At 47.7% G+C, this 12,080-nt stretch overlaps 1 protein-coding gene across 1 annotated transcript in view; it reads right to left on the reverse strand.

The window, feature by feature from the left end:
• Positions 1–866: 866 nt before the first annotated feature.
• The window catches only part of ADRA1B (adrenoceptor alpha 1B), a 49,648-nt gene continuing 38,434 nt past the window's right edge, over positions 867–12,080 (reverse strand). The window contains exon 2 of the mRNA XM_045901957.2: positions 867–1,974. Within this exon, the coding sequence (XP_045757913.1) occupies positions 1,361–1,974 (614 nt within the window). The 3' untranslated portion in view covers positions 867–1,360. The remainder of the gene's footprint in view (positions 1,975–12,080) is intronic.

The raw sequence follows: 12,080 nt of genomic DNA on the forward strand, positions 1-12,080 counted from the left end.
CAAAGTGGGAAGAGAAAGGGATTGAGGTGGGTGTGTTCCTGTCATGCTTTTTTTGAATTTTAGGGAAGAAAAATGCTCCGTTTTGTTCCCCATCCTATATTTATATTTATAATAATAATATTATTTTAGCAAATTGGAGGCCTTTAGAGGCAGAAAAGAACTTACATCATTACACAGATGGGAAACCAAGATCCAGAAAGGGCATGTGACTCTTGAGGTCATGCAGTAAATCAGTGGAGATTACCTTCTCCCAGGTATACTCCACCTCTCTGTGTGACTTTCCTCAGTGCTTCTTTCCCAGGCAGGCTCCTCAGTGATCCGAGCTTATGAGGCTTTTTGTGCTCATGTATGTTGCTTGGTCACCTGGATCCATATCTTATCCAGAAAATCCTTCAGTCTGGACTTCTTTATCGGGTTCCGTGGACACAGGTAAATAATGGAGTGTTTGGCCTTGGGGTGCAGGGAGGAGGTGAAAGGAACCAATCCATCTCTCTGAGTCCCATCCCCTCAAGTGACAGGCCCGCCTACTATCCTGGCCACAGAGCCCCAGCTAGGATTGGGGTCCCTAGGACCAGACCAGACATTGCCCAGTGTTGTCCACAGCAGAAGGATTAGATACTGCTAAGGGTCCAAAGCAGGCAGGCAGGATTTATGGGACCAATCCACCGGCTCACTTTCAGCCACAGGGTCAGATCTGTTTAGCCCTGGAGGGCAGTAACGGCAAGGGTGAAGGGGGGGCCAAGGGGCCCCAGCACAACTATTGGCCACAGGACCAGTGGGATGGACGGGGGACCAACCTGAAGGGAAAAAGGAGACTCCAGATCCTGCCCACCGCCCCGTTCACAAACTGCTCAAAGGCGCACAGGAGAAATGACCTTTAATGTCTGATTTGTTTCCAACCCCACCCAAGTGCCATCATTGAGTGAAGTACAAGGAGGGGCTTGAGAGGTACGAAGTCACGAGACAAACAACGCCCCCGCTGCCTCCCGGGCGCACACTCGCTCTGGCCCCGCGCGGGCGGCCCCACACACGCACACATGCAGACCACACGGACACCGCACAGACACACGCACGTGTACCCACGGTTAAATACATGTACAAGGGACTCGTTTGGCTATGTACAGAGAGAGAGAGAGACGGAAATCCCGGCCGGCGTCGGGTCCCCCAAGCTCTCAGCATGCTCGGCCCAGCTCTCCGCGCTGTACCTGGCACCCATGCCCCTGCCAGAAAAGCAGCTGCCCCTCTCCCCACCCCCCTCCCCCCCGGGCCCGCCCCCTCCCCGGGCCCGGGTCTCCCGGCGCCGACGTCCCCTACGCCCTCCCCCCCCACGATGGTTTCCTCCCCACCTCTGGGGGGGACCCTAAAACTGCGCGGGCGCCAGGGGCATGTTGGTTTTGAAGCCCGGCTGCCCGTTGGCCACGTCGGCCGCGGCCTCGCAGGCGCCGTTGCTGGCGCCGCCGCCGTCCCCGGAGCTCTGGGGCTCCGCCAGGAGCTTGAAGGTGAAGAGCGGGCCCGAGGCGTGGCGGCCGCGGCGGCCGGGGGGCTCGGGCGCGGGCAGGCTCAGGAGCGCGCCGGGCGCCTTCCACTCGGGGAAGGCGCACAGCTCGACGGACGGCGGCGCGCCGCGGCCCAGGTAGCCCGGGCTCGGCGAGGCCGAGGGCAGGGTCCGCTGGCTGCCGCTCAGGCAGCTGCCGCTGTCGTCCAGCGAGTCCTTGCGCGACTGCGAGCGCTCCAGCGAGCCGCCGCGCGTCCACGGCCGGTAGGTGTAGGCGCAGCCGCCCAGGCGACGGCGACGGCGGCGGCGGCGGCGGCGGCGGCCGCGGCACTGGCACCCGAGGATGCGCACGAAGGCGCGCTTGAACTCCTTGCTGGAGCACGGGTAGATGATGGGGTTGAGGCAGCTGTTGAAGTAGCCCAGCCAGAACACCACCTTGAACACGGCGTCGGGGGGCTTCAGGGTGGAGAACAGGGAGCCTGCAGCGGGGAGGGGAGGGGGGGGCACAGGGGCAGAAAGACAGACAGCAGTTCGTGAGTAGTCGGGCGCTCTCCTCCGCGTGCTCCGCCTAAACGCCGCGAACGCGCGGCACCCCCGCCGCCACGGCTCTGCCCAGGCCACCTCCTCGGCCCGGAGTGCTCGCCTTTCCATCTCACAGGGAGCGAATCCGACATTCCTTTTTAGGGCCAACCTCGATGACTTCCGCTTCACCCCTAAAACCTTTCCTGGTCTAGCTAACCAGCACCTAAGCTCCCATTTCTCTCTCGATTTCCCGGGGCAGCGCTTACCACTTTCTCCCCCAGCGATAATCAGCATCACCTGCATTCGCACAGCTCTTAGGTCGCAAGCATTGTGCTAGGCGCTTAGCTATATTATTTTGTCCTACAGAAAGGCCTTGAAGCAGACGCCGATTTATTTCCATAGTGAATATGAGAGGTATTAAAGACCTAAATGTGAAAGGTAAAACTTTAAAGGTAAAAGAAGACAACGTAAAGGACGATCTTTTTGATCTAGGGGGTGAAAGAAAGACGACTTAACACTTCAAAAAGATAAACTATGAGGCAAGGATGCGAGAAGATATTTTCAATGTTTAAGACAGTCAAAGGCATCGATGTTTAGAATATATAAGGAATTCCTGCAAATCAACAAGAAAAAGAGCATTCCCAGTAGAAATGTGGGCAAAGAAAATGAGCGGGCAATTTACAAAACAGGAAACCTCAGGGCTAATGAACATAGACCAAGATGCTCAAAATATTAGGGAGTCAAATAAATTACAATGAAAACCACCAAGAGATACAACGTATCTGTTAGGCTGGCAAAAATCAGAAAGCTGGAGAGTGCTAGATGGAGGTAGGGTTGTGGCGACAGGGGGGAGCCTTCTGCATGGCTGGTGGGGGCACAGGCGGTGAAGCGGTACTGGAGACTCTGGCCCCACTTGGTCTCATTAATTATATATACAGACTTCTTGACCCCGCAGTTCTGCTCCAGGGCACAGATCTCAAAGAACTTTCGCACAGGTCCATAAGGGGACATGCATGAGTATATTCAGAGCCGTGCTGCTTATGGTGACAGAGAGTTGGCGAGAACCTAGGTGTCCCTCACTGGGAATTATAGAAAAGTAGAGTGGGGTAGATGCCTAGCACAGCCATTGTGTCGCACTTAGAGCCCTGGATGGCATGTGCATATAGCTCTATGGAAAGATCTTAAAAACATCATTCTTTATGAACAAATAGGAAACAGAATGGAGATTTACAACATAATACTATTTAAGTAACACGCCAAAAAACACACACATTTTGCAAAAAAACTTCAAATAATGTCAAACACAAAATAGTTGCCTAAGGGTGTAGGCAGAGGGAAATGGAAATAAAAGGAAATAAATCAATAAAATACAATGAGGTGCTATGATGGAGAAACATGATTAACTCACCCCTCAATTTCAGAGCTAAAAATATTTTATGGCAATATTAAATTAAAAACAATTTCCATTTTAAATGCAAGGCAACTAAGACTTGGAGAGAGTAAATGACTTGCCCCAGGTTGCACAGCATGTTGGTAGTATAGCTGGGATTTAAACTAAATTCTATTTGAATACAAAATATGTTTTTATTTATTTATTTATTTTCTTTTAAAAGATTTTATTTATTTATTTGACAGAGAGAGACACAGTGAGAGAGAGAGCACAAGCAGGGGGAGAGGGAGAGGGAGAAGCAGGCTTCCCGCTGAGCAGGGAGCCCGATGCGGGGCTCGATCCCAGGACCCCGGGATCACGACCTGAGCCGAAGGCAGATGCTTAACAACTGAGCCACCCAGGCGCCCACAAAATATGTTTTTAAAATGCTATTTATAATACCCTTTGTGGAAAAATGAGAAAATACAAAAAAGCAAAAAGAAAAAAAAATATTTCGAAAGCACACACAACCCTGCAATGCAGAGAGATCACATTTGGTGCATATACCTTCAGATTTTTTTTCCTGTTGTATATATATCTTTAAATGTTTTGATAAGTGCAATTATACTTTATAGGACCTTCCTTCCTTCCTCTCTTCCTCTCTTCCTCCCTCCTTTCCCTCCCTTCCTTCTTTCCTTCCTTCCTTCCTTTTTTGTTACTTCAAACCATGTCCCTGGGCTCCTGGTGCAGGGTTAAGCCAGGCAAGGGTTTAAACTTAGAAAGAGGATTATCCAGGGATGCCTGGGTGACTCAGTTGATTAAGTGTCCGACTCTTGATTTTGGCTCAGGTCATGATCTCAGGATCTTGAGATCAAGCCCCACGCTGGGCTCCATGCTCAGCGTGGAGTCTGCTTGAGAGTCTCTCTCTCTCCTTCTCCCTCTACTCCTGCCTCCTCTAAATAAACTCTTAAAAAAAAAAAAAAAGGAAAGAGGGCTACCCATACATGAATGTAAGTGCTAATTATACAGGTACTGATTCTTTTTTTTTTTTTTAAGTTTCTTTAAGTAATCGCTACACCCAACGTGGGGCTCAAACTCACAACCCTGAGATCAAGAAGTGCATGCTGTACCGACTGAGCCAGCCAAGCAACCTGAATCAGTTGGGGAAATGTGGGAGTGGGCTAGATTCTTGGTTTGCTTTGGGGAGGCAGATGAGGGCGTGGTCTGATCTGTGGTCTCATCTGTGGTCTGATCGTGGTCTGATCTGTGACAAGGCCGGCCCCATTAGGTTTTCATCCCACCCTCCCAGATACTCCTTTGGATTAAGACACTGTATGGAAGGCTCCGGCTGAAGTGCACATTTGGCATGTGAACACTTAGTACCCATGACCAGATGAGTTGTCTCTGTCCATGGGGATGTTCTGGTTTCTGTCACTGAGTCTGAAGGGCATAGGCACTGGTCTTGACAGATTCAAAACTGGAGAATAAATTTTGGGAGAAGCGGAGAGAAGGTGGAAAAGCTAGGAAACCTTGTGCATTACCCTGGAGGGTAAATGCTAATGGAGCGTGTACACACGCAGGCAAACCGCCCTAATGAGGACACGTAGGGTCCAGGGCTGGGGATGCATAGATAGTCATGCGGCAGTGAGGAGATCAAGAGTAGGACAGCTTGCTGAAAACAAACTCATAACTTTGCTTGCCCACCCCATTGAATTTGACAGTAAAATATAAATGGCTTAATGGGGATGCATCCTTAGGGACTGGCTCTTTTAAAGGATACACTAACAACAATAATGCCAATGGCTGATATTCTTCAGAACCACTGTTTATATTGTGTGTGTGCTCTGTATAGCTCTTGTGCTAAACCTTCATACCATCAGCCCATTTAATTATCACAATAATCCTTTGATGCATGTACTATTGTCGGTCTCATTTTATGGATCGGGACACCAACATATGAGAGTAGTAGCTATTTCCATATTTATACATCTATCCGTTTGCTCATTCATTCATTCCATAAATACTGAGTTCCTGCTAAGTGCCAGGCATGAAGCCAAGCTGCAGGGATACAGAGATGACTTGGGGTGTGGCCTCCGCCCCCGGGCAGCCCACAGACCAGTGGGGAGGCAGATGTGTTAACAGGTCATTGCAACAGAATACCTGTGACATCATGATAGCGGCATAAATGTTACTCTGTCCTCCTACGCCCACGTGGCATTTCTTTCTGGTTCTTCTTCACCTCCGTCATACTGGAAACCCCTTATCAAGGATAAAGACGCGCTGGATCTTTGCCTTTATTTTCTTACAAAGTATTCTTCAAGGACTATGGCTCTGAGAAGTATTCAGCCAAAAGTAAGGGGATGATGCTGACTTTTTTCATAGCATTTATTTATAGCCATATTGTGAGTTTGGGCTCCCTGAGCTACTAGTCCTTCTGAGACGGACATTCTCTGCATTCCATTCTTTGCCTACCTGTGTCACCCTTCTGCCGACTTAGGCAATGTGATCCCTTTTTTGGTGTACTGGCTGTTGACTTTAGAAAAGTTAATTGGCCTCCATTTTCTCATCCATAAATTGGAGATAGTATCTGTTCCATAGGGTTATTTTGGACACAAGAAAATATCCATGTAAAATACTTGACACGGGGATAATAAATAATAAATAGTGGCCATTTTCTAAAAATACTTTATATCCTGGCCCAATCAGGAGTCTTCTCCAGGAACTCTGCTCTGATGAGCCCCTCCCAACTCACATTGACTTCTTCGTTCTGTATTCCACAGAAGGTACACAATCACATCTTATTCTGTTATTTTACTGTTTGCCTGTTAAAGTTGTAAAGCCATCCCAGGGCTGGCTGAGTCCTCGCTCACCACTCAGACTTTAAATTCCTTCTGGGCAAGGACTACCTCTTCATTTCTTTTCTTTCCCTCTCCAGATTTGTATATTTTTATTACAAAAATAACAGATGGAGAGGTGAATAGAGGGAGCACAGGATTTTTAGAGCAGGGAAACTACTCTATATGATGTTATAATGGCAGATACATGTCATTCTACATTTGTCCAAACCCATAGCATGTGTAACACCAAGAGTGAGCTCTAATGTAAACTATGGACTTTGGGTGACAATGATGTGTCGTGAGGTTCATCCATTGTAGCAAATGAACTACTCTGGTGGGGGCTGGTGTCAATGGCAGAGGCTGTGCATGTGTGGGGGCAGTGGGTGTGAGGGAAATCTCAGTACCTTCCTGTCAATTTGGGTGTGAATATAAAACTGCTCTAAAAAATAGTCTATTAAAGAACCTCACTTGGGGCGCCTTGCTAGCTCAGTCAGTAGAGCATACGATTCTTGATCTTAGAGTTGTAAGTTTGAGCCCCACACTGGGTGTAGAGATTACTTAAAAATGAAATCTTAAAAAAAATATATAGCAACCACCTCATTTACTTAAAATAAAGAGTGATACATACTGATTTTTAAAAAATTACATTACAAAAAAAACTCTATATAATATAAATTAAAAATTCTTCTCCATTCAGAGAGAGGACCAGAGTTCACAGTTTTATTTTTATCCTTTTAGATTTTTTTTTTTTTTAATGGGGTCATACACGTTCCTTTCCCCAAATTTCTTTCTTCACTTAGAATATGTATAAGACAGGGGTGTCTGGGTGGCCTAGTCGGTTAAGTGTCTGACTCTTGGTTTCAGCTCAGGTGGTGATCTCAGGGTTGTGAGATCCAGACCCACGTCAGGCTCTGAGTTCAGCGCAGAGTCGGCTTGGGATTTTCTCTCCCTCTCCCTCTGCCCCTCCCTCCCATGCACTCACATACTCTCTCTCTCTAAAGTGAATAAATAAATCTGAAAAAAATATTTATTTATATTTAATTTAAATATATATATTATTTATATTTAATTTATGCACACGTATATGTATATAAAACATTTCCCCACATCAGAACATTACATCCTATGGTCTGGATATATACTAGTTTAACGTTCTCCAACCTTAATTCTTTTCTAATGATAGTCAAGTAGTGATTTCCAATTTTGGCTGTTACAAACTGTAGTAATGAAAAACCTTACGCGTTTTGCTTTTTGCGTGTTTGTTTCTGTAGGATCTACTCCTCCATGAGGAACCACTGAGTCAGTGGCACATTTAAGTGCTGACAGCTAGCCAAATCGCCTTCTGAGCTAGTTATACCAATTCACCTTCCCATTGGCTGTGTATGATTGTGATATTTTCTCTCCACATCTGCAACTCTGGCTTTGGTCAGTCTTTAATCCTCACTTGTCTGAAAGCTGAATAATGACTTTGCCCTCTTGTTTCCTTTGCATTCTGTTTTATTTCGTCCTCCTGCAGACCCCAGTATTACATGCCCACCCTGAGCAAACCCTCAGTGACCTCTGATAGGGAGTCTCTTTCCTTATTAGAATTGGACTCCTTAGGATAGAATCCAGGCTGTCTCACCAGCAGTCAAGTGACCTTGGGCAGGTTTTTACAGTGTCCCTAAGTCTCAGTTTTCTCATCAGTAAAATGGGGCTAATAATGGTACAATGCCTCTGGGTTATTTTGAGAATTAAGAAGATAAAACATGTGGGGCGCCTGGGTGGCTCAGATGGTTAAGCGTCTGCCTTCGGCTCAGGTCATGATCCCAGGGTCCTGGGATCTAGCCCGGCATCGGCTCCCTGCTCAGCGGGAAGCCTGCTTCTCCCTCTCCCACTCCCCCTGCTTGTGTTCCCTCTCTCACTGTGTATCTCTCTGTCAAATAAATAAATAAAATCTTTAAAAAAAAAAAAAAAGAAGATAAAACATGTAAAGTCCTTATTAGCACTCAGGGTACCAGGAGCCTGCCACCCAATCAACTTTGCATTAACGCTAATTAACCAAATAATTCTTTTTTTTTTTTTTTAGATTTATTTATATATTTTTGTGAGGGAGAGAAAGAGAGAGCATGAGTGGGAGGGACAGAGGGAGAGGGAGAGAGAATCTGACGGAGTCTCCACACTTCGAGCAGAGCTGGACTTGGGGCTCCATCTCATGAGCCTGAGATCACGACCTGAGCCAAAACCAAGAGTCAAATGCTTAACTGACTGCTCCACCCAAGCACCCCAACCAAATAGTTCTTATTCTTGTCAATCACCAGTTGGGCTGGAAATCTAATTACAGGAAGTCTATAGGTGGGACCTATGTTTGGTAACTCGATGTATCATTCTGAATGAGTTGCTTTCCCTTTCTGGGCCTCACTTTCCCTCCTTTAGTTGACTGGTTTGATCTGAGTTCTCTCCATGAAGCCAGAGATGGAAGCCCGGCCCGTCCTTGCTGGGACGTGCCCTCTTCTCTAGACCCACCACAGGGGGGCAGTGTGTGTCAAGGGCTAGCCGAGCGGCCTCTCGGATTCCAAGCATATTTCTGCCCCTTCCCTCCGCCCCTCCCCCCAGGGTCTTGTTTGCTACACCGGGTGGTCCGGATGCAGCCAAGAAGCCGTAGCTAATTAGGGAAGGTGCTGAGCCTCTTTGGCGTGAAAGAGGATCAGTGACAGGGATCTTTTCTCCTGGGCACCCAAACAGACCTTTGGGGACCCAAAAAGCCGTGACGAGAGGGAAGCAAGGAAATGCTGTTCCAGGAAGCCTGCTCTCTCTGCTTTAGGTCAGGGCTGTGTCAGCCTTTCTGACAAGGCCCCCAGCTCGTAGTGCATGTCCTTGAGCCTAGCTCCACTTCTCTTGCTCATGAAATGCTGTGATGTTCCTTGCCCTGCATCTTAGAATCCTGGCTTGACAGGGCCAGGAAAACTTCCTTAACAGAAGCTCAGTGAGGGTGAGCGTCCTGCTCAAGGTCACTCAGCTGGTGACTAGCAGAGCGACTGCCAGAACATGTTCAAGCATCATTCATTTGATTCAACAAACGTGCAGGTCAGTGGTTAGGGACCTGTTCAGACGTCTTAAGGTGGTAGATCTGGGTTCAAGTGCTGACTCTGGAGAAGCTACTTGAGCTCAGTGAGGCTCAGATTCCTGGAAAACGGGGACAGTGATAGTTCTTTTCTGTGTGGAGGAGATGCACTTGGGCTTGGTAAGTGCCAGGCATATCAAAAGCACCCAATAGGGGCCGGCGCCTGGGTGGCTCAGTTGGTTAAGCGACTGCCTTCGGCTCAGGTCATGATCCTGGAGTCCCGGGATCGAGTCCCGTGTCAGGCTCCCTGCTCAGCAGGGGGTCTGCTTCCCCCTCTGCCCTCTTCCCTCTCGTGCTCTCTGTCTCTCAAATAAATAAAATCTTTAAAAAAAAAAAAAAGCACCCAATAAGTACAACTATTCCCACGGCTTCAAACACAGCCACGACTATTACTGCAACACTGTTGCTAATGAAGTATTACTGCTGCAAAGATGAGGAATGTGGCAAAGAGCACAGGATCTCCTGTGCTGACTGGGTGGGGGACTCCCACCCTATGCTCTGTCCAACACAGACCCGAGGATGGGCACCCTATGGTTCTCAAACATGCTGAAATTGCATGCAGTGTTCACTCGTTTTTCTGGGAAAGAAACTCAAGTCTGGAGCTCCCTCAGCACCAGTTACTCAATGCTTTTCTTTAGATCAACTAATTTTTGGTGTCTAAACATTTTTTAGGAAGCTTTCCGTCACTATTTTTTAATTGGCACCACTTGTTATAAATAGAATGTCATAGTAGAGAAAAATAAGATGAAAAAAATGGTATTAGTATCTCTGGATTGCTCCAGACAGTGGTGGGCCTGAGGCCTGCTCTCTTTTTCAAAAAGGGAGATTAGCTGGGGTTGCGGGGTATTAACTACTTGCTAAACTAAGAGGAATTCCACTTTGAGGAACTCAAGGGATTGAGGGAAGAGTGAACAGGGAAACAGTTTCTCACGGGAGAACCCAGCCTGGAGCACGTGGTAGCTGCTGAATAAATATTTGCTCAATGACCGACTGATCTACTGAGTATGTGATTCAGTTTCTTGTGCCATCTCTAGCTGTCATTTCTTTCTTTCTTTCTTTCTTTCTTTTTTTTTTTTTTAAGATTTTATTTATTTATTTGACAGAGAGACACAATGAGAGAGGGAACACAAGCAGGGGGGAGTGGGAGACGAAGAAGCAGGCTCCTGGCCGAGCAGGGAGCCCGATGCGGGGCTCGATCCCAGGACCCTGGGATCATGACCCGAGCCGAAGGCAGACGCTTAACGACTGAGCCACCCAGGTGCCCCTCTAGCTGTCATTTCAAGCTATCCTGCACACTAGCTCAAATCCCTAGTGAATTTGAGCAGACGTCTAGGAGCAGCCCGGGAAACGCTGTGGCTCCTACTGAGGCCTTTTAAGCAGATCCAGTGGGACAACATGTCACTGGAACACTTCTACCTGGGTGGGGAGTGTAGGAGGTGGAGCTGGGCGGGGGGGGGGTACCTCTGAGAGTTTAGCAGATGGTGCAGTGAGCCCACCCATGCCACTTGGGCTTTGCCTGCCTGAGGGCAAGGGCGATTTAGAGGGATTGGAAGTGTAAGGCTCAAAAGCCAAGGCTGAGCGGGATCTACTTGGGGAGAAGTATTTCTTGGCTGGATGTGATCCCAGTGGGTCACCCTTAAAATGCCATTCAACAAATCAGAGCAGTGAACACAAGGTCTCAACCCTCTGTGAGTCTCCAGTCTTCAAAACCACAGGGTGCGTTTGTGGAGTAGTGGCTACCGTTTGACAAGCTCTTACTCTGTGCCGGTCACTGAGGAAATGCTTAATCTCCGGTGCTTTCCGCCTATGTTCCCAAGCAGCCCAGCATGGCTGTGCCCGGCGTAGCGCTGGGGGGCGCCATTCCACACGGTCGTCTACAGCACTTCTAGGTGACTGTGGCCAACCTGCATGCGCCCCCTGGAGGCCATGACCATTACACTCTGGGGAATGGAAGGTAAGTCGCTGGATGTCACAGAGCCAGTGGGTGATAGAGTTAGAATTTGAATGCAGGCCGCCTTTGACAGAAGCTGTCAATCACCACCAAGATAGTACATGGGGAGACAAACTATGCATGTGGATATGGATAAAGGACTGAAGGGTACACATGGAAGGAGACGTCTACAGTGTTTATGCTTGGGTGGTAGAATCATGGGTGAATTTCCCCTCTGTGTGCTTTTCGGTGTTTTCCAAAATTTTCTCCATAAACTTGAATTATTTTGTAATTGGGAAAAATCCAAAGAATATTATTTAAAAAATAAGAAGTAAACCAAAAGATACGGTGCTTATTGGGTCCTTGTGATGTGTCAGCCAACTTCCCTAGACTCTATTTCATTTAATTCCTACAATAGCCTGTGAGTAAAGTGGGATTATCCCTACTTTCCAGATGAAGAACTGGAGATACTGGTGTAGGTGGCACTTGTCCAAGGCCTTCATTAAACATTGGTTGGAGGAATGACCAACAGGTGGCCTTGGAGATGCCCCAGGACATGGGGACCTAAAGCATCCAGCAGGGACTGGGTGGCTTGTAACATGCCCCCGGGCACTGACATTCTGAGACTCTAGGATTATAGATTTGATTTGACCTATTTCACAGAATCAGACAAGCTGATGACCTCAGGGGAGCCAGTGGGTGGTAAAACCACTTGTAAATTGAGTGGAACTCCTTTTCTTTTTTATTTTTTTTAAAGAGTTTATTTATTTCTTTGAGAGAGAGAATGAAAGAAAGAGAGCACAAGAGGGGGGAGGGTCAGAGGG

This window comes from Mirounga angustirostris, unplaced genomic scaffold (genome assembly GCF_029215605.1).
Source record: "Mirounga angustirostris isolate CCGP_5_RB_7025 unplaced genomic scaffold, mMirAng1.0.hap1 SCAF_7, whole genome shotgun sequence".
In the NCBI taxonomy this organism is placed as follows: domain Eukaryota; kingdom Metazoa; phylum Chordata; class Mammalia; order Carnivora; family Phocidae; genus Mirounga; species Mirounga angustirostris.